The 19035-nt window shown below is 48.8% G+C and overlaps 1 protein-coding gene across 2 annotated transcripts in view; it reads left to right on the top strand.

The window, feature by feature from the left end:
- Positions 1 to 2010: 2010 nt before the first annotated feature.
- Positions 2011 to 19035, top strand: part of LOC144480568 (GRAM domain-containing protein 2A-like) — a 77118-nt gene continuing 60093 nt past the window's right edge. The window contains exons 1-2 of one of the 2 annotated variants that reach the window (XM_078200161.1): positions 2011 to 2700; positions 2887 to 3003. In XM_078200161.1, coding sequence (XP_078056287.1) covers positions 2990 to 3003 — 14 coding nt within the window. In that variant the 5' untranslated portion in view covers positions 2011 to 2700; positions 2887 to 2989. Of the gene's footprint in view, positions 2701 to 2872; positions 3004 to 19035 lie in introns of those variants that run through there. The other variant, XM_078200162.1, reaches the window with a different exon arrangement.

Genomic DNA, 19035 nt, shown 5'->3' with positions numbered 1-19035 from the left:
CATGCATTTACCCTAGCTAATCCCCCTGACAGTAAGGGGCAATTTAGCACGGCCAATCCACCCTAACCCGCACATCTTTTGGACTGTGGGAGGCAACCGGAGCACCCGGAGGAAACCCACGCAGACACGGGGAGAACGTGCAGACTCCGCACAGACAGTGACCCAAGCCCTGGAATCGAACCTGGGTCCCTGGCGCTGTGAGGCAGCAGTGCCAACTGCTGTGCCACCGAAGCGGGGGGGCATCCGGTGTCAGCAGTACAATTCTGGCTTTCCAAGCCTGGCGGGCACCAGGCTGCTGTGCAGCATCACCACAGGAAATGATACTTTGCTTTAATTGGTTAAGTTTCCTTTTGACGTTTTATTTTAGTTACGGTGCCCCACCCGGGACTGTCAGTTCTGTTTAATGCATTGATACATTTTGTTCTATTTAAGACGGGTATAAACGGGGGGAGCCACACCCCCTCCCCCCACCCCCTCAAGAACTTTGACAAAGGTGAAAGGCTCGCGGTTGAGTTGAAGCTGGTGGAACAGGAAAGAATTTAGAAGAATTTATTCACACTTAGGCAATCTTCCAGCATCAGGTTACATCCTAAAGCGAGTCCTCTTCTCTCTCTCTCTTTACAGGAAGGAGATGGTGGGAGATTTTCCACTACTTTGTCCTAGTTGATGACATGTCACACCCGCCTACCGCTGGATAAATGTGAAGGAGCTGTCACTATTCACTAACAGGGTCCTGTGAGCAAACAACATTGCACCTTGCTCCAGTATCACAGAGGGCCGCCCAGTGTAGCTCGGTCTTGGCTGTGTGACTGGTGGGGTTAACATTAGGCCAGGAATTTATCAGGGGAACTGATTGTACTCAACACCGACTGGGCTGCACAGGTTCAGAGTGTGGTGAACCATCGTTGGTTCCCACTAGATAGTACTGAGCCAGGGTCTGGCCAGTACTACAAGTATGTATATATGTTACTGTTGGGGTTAGGGTTGGGCTGTTACACCTGTATTATAGTTATTATGGTACATCCCAGTCGGGCTCCGCCTCCTGGGAGAGGTATAAAGGTCACGCTCTGTCTGGGACCCCTCAGTCTGGGATTGTGTACTATACATGGTAGCTTCGTTGTAATAGTAAATAAAATTGATGCGCGTTATCACACACGAGGCTTGAGATGCTCAGGAAATAAAGGCTTTTATTTACTGTTACAACGAAGCTACCATGTATAGTACACGATCCCAGACTGAGGGGTCCCAGACAGAGCAGTGACCTTTATACCTCTCCCAGGAGGCGGAGCCCGACTGGGATGTATCATAATAACTATAATACAGGTATAACAGCCCAACCCTAACCCCAACAGCAACAAGTAGAACAACCCATCCCTAACCCCAACAGCAACATATATACATACTTGTAGTACTGGCCAGACCCTGGCTCAGTACTATCTAGTGGGAACCAACGATGGTTCACCACACAGAGTCACACCAGCATGACAGAAAGGCAGCTCGTGAAATAAAAACTCCACCAAGGAATGTGGCACTGTGTGGAAAGAATCAGAACCGGCGGTGCAGCGGGTTAGCACTGCCGCCTCACAGCGCCAGGGACGGGGGTTCGATTCCCGGCTTGGGTCACTGTCTGTGCGGAATCTGCACGTTCTCCCCGTGTCTGCGTGGGTTTCCTCCGGTTTCCTCCCACAGTCCGAAAGACGTGCTGGTTCGGGTGCATTGGCCATGCTAAATTCTCCCTCAGTGTAACCCGAACAGGAGTGTGGCAACTGGGGGATTTTCACAGTAACTTCATTGCAGTGTTAATATAAGCCGACTTGTGACTAATAAATAAACTTTAAAAAACCCTTTGTGGAGAGATGGTTCAAGCCATCAGTGTGTTTTAGAAGAAGTATCCGGGGTTTTTAGGAAGACCTGCATCTATATAGCACCTGTCACAGCCTCACAGTGTGCCAAAGTGCTTACAACCAATGAAGCACTTGCTTGAAATGTAGCCTCTGTTGCCACAGTGCCATGATGTGGAGATGCTGGCGTGGACTGGGGTGAACACAGTAAGAAGTCTCACAACACCAGGTTAAAGTCCAACAGGTTTATTTGGTAGCAAATACCATAAGCTTTCGGAGCGCTGCTCCTTCGTCAGATGGAGTGGAAATCTGCTCTCAAACAGTGCACAGGCCACAGTGCCACCCAGGGCCAATGAAAGAGGGTGTCTAACCAGCAGGAGCCTTTCTGCTGTACTCCAGCTCTCACTCTTGTTTGTTTCCTGCCGAGTGTTCAGGGTGGTACAGTCACGGACAGCTGGGCAATGCCAGGCTTGCCAGCGGGCAGGCTGTCCCAGCGGGTGTGCCCCCTCCTGTTTGATTTCCCCTCCTCCCCCGCCTGCCGGCCCTGAGGCAATTAGTCCGGGTCCCCGATCGAGACTGTACTCCGGAACCTCCTGCGGCGTCACTTTCCCGGCCTGGCTCGGTCTCGCAGGAAAAACCTTCCAGCAAAGAGGGCCGTCCGTCCCCTGGCATCCGCCTCTCCTGGAGAAAAGGCTTTGCCTTCCGCTCCCCCCGCCCTCTCTCCTCCTCCCTTTCTCATTAACTTCACAAAAACTGTGTCGCTTTTATCCAGCTTTGTAATCTGACACTGAAAGCCTTTTTGAATAAAATCTTCACCTAAAGGTGCAGCTTTCTGCTCCAGCTGTTGCCACGGAGACAGGTGAGTGGAAGACGGGATTTTGTGCGGAGCGATTATGTTTGCGTGTGTGTGTGTGTCTGTGTGCATGTGTCTGTGTGTGTGCGTATGTGTCTGTGTGCATGTGTCTGTGTGTGTGTAGGAGCGGGGCGGGGGAGGTTCACTGAACCAGCTGAAATGTGTCTGAATATTTTCTTTAACCACACCCAGCTCCCACTTCCTACAACCTCCCCCTCCCCGTGACGGAGCTCTGTTGTCACACGATGCTATCGCCGGACTGACTTGGATCCGCGCGCTAGGTGCTGTTACCGGGATGAGCAGCCACAGGTGAGTAGCTGCTTCCTGTCTTGACTTTGTGTATTTTGTGGTATGGGCCCCCGCCCCCCACCCCCCCCTGACCACCCTCCCACCGCCGGAGCTTGACTGTCGGCTGGGCCCGCTTTTCACACATCTCCATTCCGCAAGCGGTTGGTGAGAGACTGCGGTTGCGAATGATAGTTAAAGTCGGCCGTTTAAGAATCAGCAGAGACTGAGAGGAACTTGTTTCGAAAGCACTCCCCCCTCCCACCCCCCGCCACCACCCCCCCCCCCCCCCCCCCCCCAACTCAAACAATCAAGCAATGACTGTTTCCCCATTTTGAACAAACAGAAAGCTCGCAGGCTGTAACCGTCTCTGTGGCTGGGTTTATTTTTGGCGCCCATGTGTTAGTCAGTCTGTTTTTAAGATGATCTGTCAGAATGTTAATCCAGTTGCTGTTTAAAGAAGTTTATTATATTAGTGTCACGGGATGGCTTGCATTAACACTGCAATGAAGTTACTGTGACAATCCCCTAGTCGCCACACTCCGGTGCCTGTTCGGGTACACTGAGGGAGAATTTAGCATGGCCAATGCACCCTAACCAGCACGTCTTTCAGACTGTGGGAGGAAACCGGAACACCCGGAGGAAACCCACGCAGACAAGGGGAGAATGTGCAGACTCCGCACAGACAGTGACCCAAGCCGGGAATGGAACCCGGGTTCCCTGGCGCTGTGAGGTGGTAGTGCTAACCACTGTGCCACTGTGCGAGTGCCGGGTTCTGCCTCCATGTTGCTTTAAGTGGCAGCATTCCAGGGCACTTGGTGAACATTTTAATCGCTGGAAAAGGGCTTGCATTCCAGAACATTCCCTGGGTATGCTTGGCGGCGGGGGGGCGGGGGGGCGGGGGGGGGGGGGGGCCACAAAAAGGACCTCGGTAAATTCTTGCAAACATACAGCTGACAGTCACATTGCAGCACTCAGACAGGGCACCTCGCCCTGGGCCCTTTAAGAGTTATTTTAATCTAGAGACTATTCTGTCAATCGAGAACAGCTGTGGAAGAGAGCAGCATGTGACCAGAATGATAAACAAGGACAACAAACACTGACCTTCGACAGGAGGTGAAGGAGTCGGCGAGCAACTAATAACTTAAATCCCACTGCCGAGAGCGACTAAATCCCACTGCCCAGAGAGACTAAATCCCACTACCCAGAGAGACTAAATCCCACTGCCCAGAGAGAATAAATCCCACTGCCCAGAGAGATTAAATCCCACTGCCCAGAGCGACTAAATCCCACTGCCCAGAGAGACTAAATCCCACTGCCCAGAGAGACTAAATCCCACTGCCCAGAGAGACTAAATCCCACTACCGAGAGAGACTAAATCCCGCTACCGAGAGAGACGAAATCCCGCTACCCAGAGCGACTAAATCCCACTGCCCAGAGCGACTAAATCCCACTGCCCAGAGCGACTAAATCCCACTGCCCAGAGAGACTAAATCCCACTGCCCAGAGAGACTAAATCCCACTGCCCAGAGAGACTAAATCCCACTACCCAGAGCGACTAAATCTCGCTTCCGAGAGAGACTAAATCCTACTACCAAGAGAGACTAAATCCCACTGCCCAGAGAGACTAAATCCCACTGCCCAGAGAGACTAAATCCCACTGCCCAGAGAGACTAAATCCCACTGCCCAGAGAGACTAAATCCCACTGCCCAGAGAGACTAAATCCCACTGCCCAGAGAGACTAAATCCCACTGCCCAGAGAGACTAAATCCCACTGCCCAGAGCGACTAAATCCCACTGCCCAGAGAGACTAAATCCCACTGCCCAGAGAGACTAAATCCCACTGCCCAGAGAGACTAAATCCCACTACCGAGAGAGACTAAATCCCGCTACCGAGAGAGACGAAATCCCGCTACCCAGAGCGACTAAATCCCACTGCCTAGAGCGACTAAATCCCACTGCCCAGAGCGACTAAATCCCACTGCCCAGAGAGACTAAATCCCACTGCCCAGAGAGACTAAATCCCACTGCCCAGAGAGACTAAATCCCACTACCCAGAGCGACTAAATCCCACCACCAAGAGAGACTAACTCCCACTACCGAGAGCGACTAAATCCCACTGCCCAGAGAGAATAAATCCCACTGCCCAGAGAGACTAAATCCCACTGCCCAGAGAGACTACATCCCACTGCCCAGAGAGACTAAATCCCACTGCCGTGAGCGACTAAATCCCACTGCCCAGAGAGACTAAATCCCACAGCCCAGAGAGCTAAATGCCACTGCCCAGAGCGACTAAATGCCACTGCCCAGAGAGACTAAATCCCACTGCCCAGAGAGACTAAATCCCACTGCCCAGAGACACTAAATCCCACTGCCCAGAGAGACTAAATCCCACTGCCCAGAGACACTAAATCCCACTGCCCAGAGAGACTAAATCCCACTACCCAGAGCGACTAAATCTCGCTTCCGAGAGAGACTAAATCCTACTACCGAGAGAGACTAAATCCCACTGCCCAGAGAGACTAAATCCCACTGCCCTGAGAGACTAAATCCCACTGCCGAGAGCGACTAAATCCCACTGCCCAGAGAGACTAAATCCCACTGCCCAGAGCGACTAAATCCCACTGCCCAGAGAGACTAAATCCCACTGCCCAGAGCGACTAAATCCCACTGCCCAGAGAGACTAAATCCCACTGCCCAGAGAGACTAAATCCCGCTACTGAGAGCGACTAAATCCCACTGCCCAGAGAGACAAATCCCGCTACCGAGAGCGACTAAATCCCACTGCCCAGAGAGACTAAATCCCGCTACCGAGAGAGACTAAATCCCACTACCCAGAGAGACTAAATCCCGCTACCGAGAGCGACTAAATCCCACTGCCCAGAGAGACAAATCCCGCTACCGAGAGCGACTAAATCCCACTGCCCAGAGAGACTAAATCCCACTGCCCAGAGCGACTAAGTCCCACTGCCCAGAGACTAAATCCCGCTACCGAGAGCGACTAAATCCCACTGCCCAGAGAGACAAATCCCGCTACCGAGAGCGACTAAATCCCACTGCCCAGAGAGACTAAATCCCGCTACCGAGAGAGACTAAGTCCCACTACCCAGAGAGACTAAATCCCGCTGCCGAGAGAGACTAAATCCCACTGCCGAGAGAGACTAAATCCCACTGCCCAGAGAGACTAAATCCCACTGCCCAGAGAGATTAAATCCCACTACCCAGAGAGACTTTGGAACGCGGGAATTCTGACAAATGACGGATTCAGTCAAAGGGATATTATTACCTGGCAATCTCCAGGTGAATCTGATGGAAGCCTTTCTTTCTGAGGGAATTAATGGTCTGTCCTGGAGCTGACTGAATGGTATCTTGGCCTGTACAAAGGCTGTGTGGTTGGGTTCGAAACAGAGGAGTGAATTATACCCCTAAAAGTGAGTCTGGATCTGTTCGTAAAAAATTCTTTCCATGGAATTGGTTTCCTCCGGGTGCTCCAGTTTCCTCCCACACTCCATAGAAGCACAGAATCCCTACAGTGCAGAAGGAGGCCATTCAGCCCATCGAGTCTGCACTGACAACAATCCCACCCAGGCCCTATCCCCATAACCCCTCATATTTGCCCTGCTATTCCCCTGACACTAAAGAACAATTTAGCATTGCTAATCAACCTAACCTGCACATCTTTGGACTGTGGGAGGGAACCGGAGGAAACCCATGTGGATACGGGTTGGGGGAGAATGTCCACACAGTCACCCAAGCTGGGAATCGAACCCGGGTCCCTGGCGCTGTGAGGCAGCAGTGCTAACCACTGTGCCACCGCCCATAAATGTGCAGGTTAGGTGGATTGGCCATGCTAAATTGCCCCTTAGTGTCAGGGGGACTAGCAGGGTAAATACATGGGGTTATGGGGATAGGATTGTTGTCAGTGTGGGCTCGATGGGCTGAATGGCTCCTTCTGCATTGTGGGGATTCCATGATTGTATGGAATGTGAGTGGTACTGGCCAAGGCAACATTTATTGCCCTTTCCTAATTCCCCCCGAGCTCACCCGCCCACTTTTACTGCTGCAGTCCTGAGTGGATACCAAACTTCTCCCCGTAGCTTGATCCTGCCCCCCCTCCAACCATTGGATCTGCCGAAACTAGACCAACAAGATTTTAACTTGTAAAACAGAGGCTGCCAAGCATTACTGGAATATTTAAATTACTAAACCATGTCAGACGCTATCTCTAATCCTGCTTCCATTAAACCCAGAGGCTGGGGGTGGCTTTGAGATTTTTAAAATATCAACATCTTGTCTGGATAGGCACATGAACAGGCAGGGGTACAGAGGGATACAGAGGATTGGTCTAGATAGAACAACGTGGTCAGCACAGGCTTGGTGGGCTGAAGGGCCTGTTCCTGCGCAGTGCTGTTCTTTGTTCTTTCTCTGTCCATTGAGCAGAAGCAGAACTGGACTATCTGTACAAATACTGTGACTACAAGAGGGAAGATTTTGACCCAGCAACAGTGAAGGGACAACGATATATTAATAATTTAAATATTTCAGTCACGCTTGGCAGCCTCTGTTTTGCAAGTTTAAACCTGGCTGGTCAGGTTTCAGGAGATCCAATAGTTGAAGAAGTTACAAACATCAGGGAGAAGTTAAGTGTCTTTCCAGCACTGCTTGGGGGCCAGGAGCAGCAGAAGTGCTTACCCCCCCAGTCCTAGGATTCCCATACTAACACCCCCTCCGAGTTGAGGTTCTCCACCCCCTTACCCAAAGGGTCGGGGATCAGAACCCCTCCCCAAAACCCCCCCTGTCGATGTTAAGGTCCGGGGTTGAATTGCCACTCGATACAACAGATGGTTAAGTGGTTTTGCAAGAGAGACTGAAAGGGCTGTACATTGGAGACTAATTTCTACATATCAGCTCAATGTTCTGCTGTCCTATTGGTCAGTCAAAGCCTTGGATCTATTCTGGGTCTGCCATCTCCATCTTCTGGATTTTTTTAGTCATTCATGATACATGGACTGACCAGCATTTGTTGCCTGAGGGCAGTTAAGACACAACCACATTGCTGTGGCTCTGGAGTCACATGTAGGCCAGACTGGGTAAGGACGGCAGATTTCCTTCCCTAAAGGACATTAGTGAACCAGATGGGTTTTTCCGACAATCGACAATGGTTTCATAGTCATCAGTAGATTCTTAATTCCAGAGAATTGAAATTCCACCATCTGCCGCGGCGGGATTCGAACCCAGGTCCCCAGAACATTAGCTGAGTTTCTGGATTAATAGTCTAGCGATAATACCACTAGGCCATCGCCTCTCTCTGTTATCGTTCACGTTGCCCTGATCTCTGTAATTTCTGCCCCCTTTCTCTCTTCACTAACTCTGGAGTCGTAGCCACCACACCTCAGGAAGGACATACTGAGGGAGCAGTGCAAGTTCCCCAGAACGAAACTGGAGTTTAAAGGATTAAAATTCACTCAAATTCCCTCGAGTTTCGAAGCTGATCTAACTAGAGATTCTACGACATGACGAAAAGGTTGACAGAATCGTTTCTGGCTACGCGGAGAATTTGTTAAGTGTAAAAAGAGATTAAAACTGAACAAACTGGGTCAGTAGTTTACATATCGTTACAGACGTCGCTTCCTGTTTTGACTGTGATCTTGCCACCTGGTCTGCTCTTGCTTGTAGTTTTGCGTGTTGTCAGGGTGTGTTTTATGATATAGTCCCTCCACTCTTTCCCACACTTTTGCCTCACTCCATTTATACAATCCAAAGAACAAAGAAAAATACAGCACAGGAACAGGCCCTTCGGTCTTCCAAGCCCGTGCCGATCATGATGCCCCAACTAAACTTCATAAAAAACCTCTGCCCTTACTCGGTCCGTATCCCTCTATTCCCTCCCTGTTCATCTACCCATCCAGATACCTCTTCAATGTTGCTAATGTGGTGCCTTCCAGGCACCCACCACTCTCTGCATGAAAAACTTCCCCCACACGTCCCCCTTAAACTCTCCCTCTCACCTTGAGCCTGTGCCCCCCTGTAATTGACACTTCCACCCTGGGGAAAGAGCCTCTGACTATCCACCCTGTCTGTGCCTCTCAAGTTTGTAGACCTCTATCAGATCTCCCCTCAGCCTCTGTCTTTCCAGTGAAAACAATCCTAGTTTATTCAACCTCTCCTCATAGCCAACACTCTCGACACCAGGCAACATCCTGGTGAACCTTCTTTGCACTTTCTCCAAAGCGTCCACATCCTTCTGGTAGTGTGGTGACCAGAACTGCACGCAATACTCCAAATGCAGCCTAACCAAGGTTTCATATAGCTGCAACATGATTTCCCAACTCTTGCACTCAATGCCCTGGCTGATGAAGGTAAGCATGGCACAATGGTTAGCACTACTGCCTCACAGCCCCAGGGACGCATGTTCAATTCTGGCCTTGGGTGACTGTCTGTGTGGAGTCTGCATGTTCTCCCCATGTCTGCGTGGGTTTCCTCCGGGTGCTCCAGTTTCCTCCCACATTCCAAAGATGTGCGAGTTAGGTTCATTGGCCGTGCAAAATTGACCCTAGTGTCAGGGGAACTAGCTAGGGTAAATATGTGGGGTTACGGGGATAGGGCATGGGTGGGATTGTGGTCGGTGCAGACTCAATGGGCCGAATGGCCTCCTTCTGCATTGTAGGATTCTATGATTCTATGATGTGCCTTCTTAATCACCTTGGCCACCTGTCTTTCCACTTTTAGGGAACTGTGGACCTGCACGCCCAGATCCCTCTTTATGTTAATGTTCCTAAGGGTTCTGCCATTGACAATGTCCTGGGTCTCCTGTCGTGTGAATTGTACTCGATGTGATCGAGTTAGGTCTGGCTTTTCAAAGCAAGTCTGGCAAGGTCCACATAGGAATCTTGGCAATACAGGGGTTTTAGAATCAGAGAATTTTACAGCAAAGAAGGAGGCCATTCGGCCCATTGTGTTTGCACTGGCTCCAAGAGCGACCCAGGCTAGTCCCATTCTCCCGCCCTATCTCTGTAGCCCTCTGAATTCAGCACTTTCAAATATATATCCATCTCACTTTTGAAACCTCGGGCGGGATTCTCCGGCTGCGCTTGCCTGAGATTCCCGCCTGACTTCAATGGACCTTTACACGGTCCACCCCTTGCCCACTAGAATTCCAGTGGTGAGTGGGATTGGAGAATTCCGGCCGTCCTATGGAATCCGCCTCCACCACTCTCCCAGGCAGCGCATTCCAAATCCCATCAACTCTCTGAGTAAAGAGGTTTCTCCCCATCTCACTCCTGGCTCTCGTGCGAATCATCTTGAAATTGTGACCCTCACAGTGCCAGGGACCCGGGTTCGATTCCCGACTTGGGTCACTGTCTCTGCGGAGTCTGCACGTTCTCCCCGTGTCTGCGTGGGTTTCCTCCGGGTGCTCCAGTTTCCTCCCACACTCCAAAGATGTGCAGGTTAGGTGGATTGGCCGTGCTAAATTGCCCCTTAGTGTCAGGGGGACTAGCTAGGGTAAATATGTGGGTTGCAGAGATAGAGCGCGGGTGGGATTGTTGTCGGATGGGCTGAATGGTCACTTTCTGCACTGTAGGGATTCTATGATACCAATAGTGGAAACAGAATATCCTTTTTTACCCTGTCAAAATTATTCATAATTATGAACACCTCAATAATGTCAAAGCAATATTCCCTGCCCCAAGGAGAATAAGCCCAATTTCTTGAATCTTTCCTTGTATCTAAAATTCCTCATTCCTGGTATCATTCTAGTAAATCTCCTTTGGGGCTTTAACATCTTTCCTTAAATAAGATGCCCAGAACTGAACACAATACTCCAACTGTGGTCTGACCAATGATTTGTAGAGATGTCATATCACTTTCTTGCTTTTATACTTTATGCCTCTATTTATAAACCCAAGGATCCTTTCAGCCTTTTTAACAACTGTTTCACCTTCCCTGGCGGCCTTCAGAGAATGATGCGCTTGAGCCCCGAGGTCCTCTGCTCCTGTACTCCCCTCAGAGTTGTCCCATTGAGCCTGGATTGTCTCCCAATGTTTCTCCTACCAAAATGCATTAACGCACATTTCGCTGCATTGGAATTCATCTGCCAGGTGTCTGCCCATTTGGCCAACTTGTCCATGTCCCTCTGAAGTCGCTCAGCATCATCATCACAACTCACTATCCTCCCTGGCTTAGTATCATCTGCAAATTGAGAGATTTTGCCCTCAGCACTCATCTCCAAATCCTTTATATAAATCGGAACAAGCAAGGGTCCCAGCACTGGGGAACACCACTTTCAACTCGTCTCCAGTCTGAGAAATGTCCATCTCTACCCACCCTCTGTTTCCTATCTCTTAGCTAACTTCTAATCCATGCTGCCAAGGACCTATCAATCCCAAACCTTACTAATTTGCTCACCAACCTGCCACAGGGATTTAGATTTTTGGATCATTGGGATCTTTTCTGGGGAAGGGCTGATCTGTTCAAGAGGGATGGGTTACATCTGAACTAGAGGGGGACTAACATCCTGGCGGGGAGATTTGCCAGAGCCACTCGGGAGGGTTTAAACTAGTTTGGCAGGGGGGTGGGATCCAAAGCAGTAGGGAGACAGAAGAGAAGTTTGAGGACAGCACAGAAGTTAAAGAGAGCACATTAATTAGTAAAGACAGTGTCAGTAATCCTAGTACCAGACAGATCAGGCAAAAGCAAGACAGAGAGCAAGGGAAGTCCAGATTAAACTGCATTTATTTCAATGCAAGAGGCCTGACGGGCAAGGCAGATGAACTCAGGGCATGGATGGGTATGTGGGACTGGGATATTATAGCAATTACTGAAACATGGCTAAGGGAGGGACAGGACTGGCAGCTCAATGTTCCAGGGTACAGATGCTATAGGAAAGATAGAACAGGAGGTAAGAGAGGAGGGGGAGTTGCACTTTTGATTAGGGAAAGCATCACGGCCGTACTGAGAGGGGATATATCCGAGGGTTCACCCACTGAGTCTATATGGGTAGAACTGAGAAATAAGAAGGGGGAAATCACTTTGATAGGGTTGTACTATAGGCCCCCAAATAGTCAGCGGGAAATTGAGGAACAAATATGTAAGGAGATTACAGATAGCTCCAAGAAAAATAGGGTGGTAATAGTCGGAGATTTTAATTTTCCCAACATTGACTGGGACAGCCATAGTATTAGAGGGTTGGATGGAGAGAAATTTGTTGAGTGTATTCAGGAGGAATTTCTCATTCAGTATGTGGATAGAGAGGGGGCAAAATTTGACCTCCCCTTGGGAAATGAGGAAGGGCAGGTGACAGAAGTGTTAGTGAGGGATCACTTTGGGACCAGTGACCATAATTCTATTAGTTTTAAGATAGTTATGGAGAATGATAGGTCTGTCCCAAAAATTCTAAATTGGGGCAAGGCCAATTTTGATGGTATCAGGCAGGAACTTTCAAAAGTTAATTGGGGGAGTCTGTGGGAAGGCAAAGAGACGTCTGGTAAGTGGCACGCTTTCAAAAGTGTGTTAACCAGGGTTCAGGGTAAACACATTCCTCTCAGAGTGAAGGGCAAGGCTGGCAGAAGTCAGGAACCCTGGATGACTCGGGATATTGAGGCCCTGGTCAAGAAGAAGAAAGAGGCACATGACATGCATCGGCAGCTGGGATCAAGTGAATCTCTTGAAGAGTATAGGAGGTGTAGGAGTAGAGTTAAGAGAGAAATCAGGAGGGCAAAAAGGGGACACAAAAATGTTTTGGCAGATAAGGCAAAGGAGAATCCAAAGAGCTTCTACAAATACGTAAAGGGCAAAAGAGTAACAAGGGAGAGAGTAGGGCCTCTTTAAGGATCAACAAGGTCATCGATGTGCGGATCCACAAGAGATGGGTGAGGTCCTAAATGAATATTTCTCATCAGTATTTACTGTTGAGAAAAGCATGGATGTTAGGGAACTTGGGGAAATAAATAGTGATGTCTTGAGGAGTGTACATATTACAGAGAAGGTGGTGCTGGAATTCTTAAAGCGCATAAGGTTGATAAATCTCTGGGACCTGATGAGGTATATCCCAGGACGTTGTGGGAGGCTAGGGAGGAAATTGCGGGTCCCCTAGCCAAGATATTTGAATCATCGATAGTCACGGGTGAGGTGCCTGAAGATTGGAGAGTGGCAAATGTTGTGCCTTTGTTTAAAAAGGGCTGCAGGGAAAAGCCTGGGAACTACAGGCCAGTGAGCTCACTTCTGTGGTGGGTAAATTGTATTAGAAGGTATTTTGAGAGACAGGATCTACAGGCATTTAGAGACGCAAGGACTGATTAGGGACAGTTAGCATGGCTTTGTGAGTGGAAAATCACGTCTCACAAATTTAATTGAGTTTTTTGAAGGGGTAACCAAGAAGGTAGATGAGGGCAGTGCAGTTGATGTTGCCTACGTGGACTTTGGCAAGGCCTTTGACAAGGTACCGCATGGGAGGTTGTTGCATAAAGTTAAATCTCACGGGATCCAGGGTGAGGTATCTAAATGGATACAAAATTGGCTTCTTGACAGAAGCCAGAGGATGGTTGTGGAGAGTTGTTTTTCAAACTGGAGGCCTGTGACCAGAGGTGTGCCTCAGGGATCAGTGCTGGGCCCGCTGTTATTTGTCATTTATATTAATGATTTGGATGAGAATATAGGAGGCATGGTTAGTAAGTTTGCAGATGACACCAAGATTGGTGGCATAGTGGACAGTGAAGAAAGTTATCTCCAATTGCAACAGGATCTTGATCAATTGGGCCAGTGGGCTGACAAATGGCAGATAGAGTTTAATTTAGACAAATGCAAGGTGATGCATTTTGGTAGATTGAACCAGGCAGAACTTACTCAGTTAATGGTAGGGCGTTGGGGAGAGTTGCAGAACAAAAAGATCTAGGGGTACATGTTCATAGCTCCTTGAAAGTGGAGTCACAGGTGGACAGAGTGGTGAAGAAGGCATTCGGCATGCTTGGTTTCATCGGTCAGTGATGCGCATCAATTGGACACGAGGCACAAAGCTTCGGTAAAAGAAGGCTTTTATTAACTAACAATGGAACTATCAGAACTTTAACACACTATCCCAGACTGAAGGGGTCCCGCCCGAGCAGGGGGTCTTATACCTCTCCCAGGAGGCGGAGCCCGACTGGGATGTGCCACAACAGTAACAACCACAGGTGTATCAATCCCACCCTAGCCCAACAACAACATTAGAACAACCCAACAACAACATTAGAACAATCCCACAGTGGGAACCAACGATGGTTCACCACAGTCAGAACATTGAATACAGGAGTTGGGACGTCTTGTTGAAGTTGTACAAGACATTGGTAAGGCCACACTTGGAATACTGTGTGCAATTCTGGTCACCCTATTATAGAAAGGATATTATTAAACTAGAAAGAGTGCAGAAAAGATTTACTAGGATGCTACCGGGACTTGATGGATTGAGTTATAAGGAGAGGCTGAATAGACTGGGACTTTTTCTCTGGAGCGTAGGAGGCTGAGGGGTGACCTTATAGAGGTCTATAAAATAATGAGTGGCGTAGACAAGGTAGATAGTCAATATCTTTTTCCAAAGGTAGGGGAGTCTAAAACTAGAGGTTTAAGGTGAGAGGGGAGAGATACAAAAATGTCCAGAGAGGCAATTTTTTCACACAGAGGGTGGTGAGTGTCTGGAACGAGCTGGCAGAGGTAGTAGTAGAGGCAGGTACAATTTTATCTTTTAAAAAGCATTTAGATAGTTACATAGGTACGATGGGTATAGAGGGATATGGGCCAAATGCGGGCAATTGGGATTAGCTTAGGGGTTTTAAAAAAAAGAGCAGCATGGACAAGTTGGGCCAAAGGGCCTGTTTCCATGCTGTAAACCTCTGTGACTCTATGACATGGCACTGTATCAAGTGCTTTCTGAAAGTCCAAATATGCAACATCCACGGCAATCCCCCTCATCCACTGCCTGTGTCGCCTTGTCAAAGGAATCAATTCAATTGGTTAGACAGGACCTGCCCTTGACAAAGTCATGTTGACTGTCTAGTATTAACGTATTTTTCTCGATGTGTATATTTCTCTTATTCCATATTATGGCTTGGGTCACTGTCTGTGTGGAGTTTGCACCTTCTCCCTGTGTCTGCGTGGGTTTCCTCCGGGCGCTCTGGTTTCCTCCCACAGTACAAAGATGTGCGGGTTAGATGGATTGGCTAACTTGCCCCTCAGTGTCCAAAGATGTGTAGGTCAGATGGATTAGCCAGGTAAATGTGTGGGGTTATAAGGATAGGACCTGGGTACCATTCTCTGTCAGAGAGGTGGCACAATGGTTAGCACCGCTGCCTCACAGCATCAGGGACCCGGGTTCAATTCCGGCCTCGGGTCACTGTCTATGTGCAGTTTGCACATTTTCCCCGTGTCTGAGTGGGTTTCTTCCTAGTGCTCCGGTTTCCTCCCACACTCCAAAGATTGGGTTAGGTTGATTGGCCGTTGCAAATTGACCTTAGTGTCAGGGAGCTTAGTGGGGTGAATATATGAGGTTACGGGGATAGGGCCTGGGCGGGATTGTGGTCGGTGCAGACTCGATGGGCCGAATGGCCTCCTTCTGCACTATAGGGATTCTCCTGCAGTGTGGAGATTCTATGAACCTTTGGTTGTTCAGCCTCCATTTCCAATGGTCTGTCCAGCCAATCCGTTATGTCCTGAACCCTTGCACCGTGGGCCACAGACCATGCGGGACTCTCGATCTCTGCTGCAAACTAGACTGTCTATCCCTACTTCCGCCTTTCTAATCGGCCTACCAGCCTTCCTCTCTTTTCCCAGAGCAGCCTCGGATACCATGGCAGTGTGGCTTTCCCTCGAGACATCCACCCCAGACATTACTCTCTTCATAGGCATCTAACATTTCACACCTGGTGTGAACAAAGCTCCAAGGATTCCTGCCTTGCCTGGATCTGCTGTCTCTCTTTTCCTTTCGACCAATGGGCACCCACGCTCCCAACATCCCTACATTCCCTATCGCCATTCGCCACAATCTATTTGATTTGATTTATTATTGTCACATGTATTAGTATACAGTGAAAAGTATTGTTTCTTGCACACTGTACAGATAAAGCATACCATTCATAGAGAAGGAAAGGAGAGAGTGCAGAATGTAGTGTTACAGTCATAGCTAGGGGTGTAGAGAAAGATCAACTTAATGCAAGGTAGGTCCATTCAAAAGTCTGATGGCAGCAGGGAAGAAGCTGTTCTTGAGTCGGTTGATATGTGACCTCAGACTTTTGTATCTTTTCCCCGATGGAAGAAGGTGGAAGAGAGAATGTCCGGGGTGCATGGGACCCTTAATTATGCTGGCTGCTTTGCCGAGGCAGCGGGAAGTATAGACAGAGTCAATGGATGGGAGGCTGGTTTGCGTGATGGATTGGGCTTCATTCATAGAAATCATAGAAACCCTACAGTGCAGAAGGAGGCCATTCGGCCCATCGAGTCTGCACCGCCACAATCCCACCCAAGCCCTACCCCCACATATTTACCCGCTAATCCCTCTAACCTACGCATCTCAGGACTCTAAGGGGCAATTCTTTTTTTTAACCTGGCCAATCAACCTAACCCGCACATCTTTGGACTGTGGGAGGAAACCGGAGCACCCGGAGGAAACCCACGCAGACACGAGGAGAACGTGCAAACTCCACACAGACAGTGACCCAAGCCGGGAATCGAACCCGGGACCCTGGAGCTGTGAAGCAGCAGTGCTAACCACCGTGCTACCGTGCCGCCCCAATGACCCTTTGTAGTTTCTTGCGGTCTTGGACAGAGCAGGAGCCATACCAAGCTGTGATACAACCAGAAAGAATGCTTTCTATGGCGCATCTGTAAAAGTTGGTGAGAGTCGTAGGGACATGCCAAATTTCCTTAGCCTCCTGAGAAAGTAGAGGCGTTGGTGGGCTTTCTTAACTATAGTGTCAGTATGGGGGACAAGGACAGGTTGTTGGTGATCTGGACACCTAGAAACATGAAGCTCTCGACCATTTCCACTTCATACTCATTGATGTAGACAGGGGCATGTTCTCCTCTACGCTTCCTGAAGTCGATGACTATCTCTTTCATTTTGGTGACATTGAGGGAGAGATTATTGTCTTTGCACCAGTTCACCAGATTCTCTATCTCTTTCCTGTACTCCTGTGGAGTGACCACCCTCTGGTACAACTGTTCCAGAATCTTCTCTCCTTCTTTAGAGTGCGCAGTGAAGAGAGTCACTGCTCCAGATCAGCCAGATGTTGTCCAAGGACTGCCAACCTCTGGCACTTCATGCAGATGTGACTGTCCTGGATGTCTTGTGGTTAGTGAGGTTTGCAGTCAGACTTTAACAATTACCTGAGTTCATTACACAGACACGAAGAGTTTAAAATGCAGAAAAAACCCACAAGGACTTTTAGCAATCTCCGTGGTTACAAAATGGAATGTTAACTTGATTAAACGATGACTGTAATCGAACATCATTCCTTTGAATGTTAACAGATGTTAATTTTGAATGAAAACATCTGGGATGAAAAGTCTACTGATCGGGCGGAGGGGAGGAGCTGGGTAAGATGCTCTTTTGGAGATCAATGCAGGCTTGATGGGCTGAAAGGCCTCTTTTTGCACTGTAGGGATGCTATGGCTCTGTGGGACTGCACTGGAGTGCCAGTGGAGATGATAAACAGCAGCACCCAGTTGGGAAATTCCCCCATTTTGATGAGGCAATATCCCGAGTAGTTCCCTCCCCGCTGTGATTCCCAGGATTCTGAGCCAGAGTCCCACTCTGAGATTTACGGTAAGTATTCCTGGCTGACACTCCAATGCAGTGCTGAGGGAGAGCTGCACTGTCGGAGGTGCTGTCTTTTGGGTACAATGTGAAGTCAAGTCTGCCTCATCTGATGGATGTAAATAATTCCATGAAGTGTTTGAGTTGTGTCCTGGCCGACATCGCTCCCTCAACCAGAATCGAAACAGATTAATTAGCCACTAATCTCCTTTGATTGCTTCCTCGTTTGCTTAAACACCACAGACCACAACTTATTGGCTGTTCAAAGCTTTGGCTTGTTCAGTCCTGTGGTTATAACAAGGTGCTATATCAATGCAAATGTTGTTCTTCTAACTGCGTGGCAACAGGAGGTAGCAATCCAGTGATGTCCTCTTGGGTCAGAAGGTTGCTATGTCCCAGTAATAGGCACATTTTATAATGAAAGCAGCTCTTCAGCCAAGTGTTTGATTTGATTTGTTTTAATTTGATTTATTTGATTCATTATTGTCACATGTATTAACATACAGTGAAAAGTATTGTTTCTTGAGCACTATACGGATAAAGCATACCGTTCATAGAGAAGGAAAGGAGAGGGTGCAGAATATAGTGTTACAGTCATAGCTAGGGTGTAGAGAAAGATCAACTTAATGCAAGGTAAGTCCATTCAAAAGTCTGACAGTGGCAGGGAAGAAGCTGTTCTTGAGTCGGTTGGTACGTGACCTCAGACTTTTGTATCTTCTTCCCGATGGAAGAAGGTGGAAGAGAGAATGTCCGGGGTGCGTGGGGTCCTTAATTATGCTGGCTGCTTTGCCGAGGCAGTGGGAAGTGTAGACGGAGTCAATGGATGGGAGGTTGGTTTGAGTGATGGACTGGGCTTTGTTCATGACCCTTAGTAGTTCCTTGCGGTCTTGGTCAGAGCGGGAGCCATACCAAGCTGAGATACAACCAGAAAGAATGCTTTCTACGGTGCATCGGTAAAAGCTAGTGAGAGTCGTAGCGGACATGTCGCATTTCCTTAGTCTTCTGAGAAAGTAGAGGTGTTGGTGGACTTTCTTAACTGTAGTGTCGGCATGGGGGGACCAGGATAGGTTGTTGGTGATCTGGACACCAAGAAGATTGAAGCTCTCGTCCATTTCTGAGTGGCTAGTTTGGTCTTGAAGACAATGATTGTGATGGGCGGCACGGTAGCACAGTGGTTAGCACTGCTGCTTCACAGCTCCAGGGTCCCGGGTTCGATTCCCGGCTCGGGTCACTGTCTGTGTGGAGTTTGCACATTCTCCTCGTGTCTGCGTGG

This window comes from Mustelus asterias, chromosome 29 (genome assembly GCF_964213995.1).
Source record: "Mustelus asterias chromosome 29, sMusAst1.hap1.1, whole genome shotgun sequence".
In the NCBI taxonomy this organism is placed as follows: domain Eukaryota; kingdom Metazoa; phylum Chordata; class Chondrichthyes; order Carcharhiniformes; family Triakidae; genus Mustelus; species Mustelus asterias.
The sequence above is the reverse complement of the archived record's forward strand: the minus strand, read 5'-3'. Positions and strand labels throughout refer to the sequence as shown.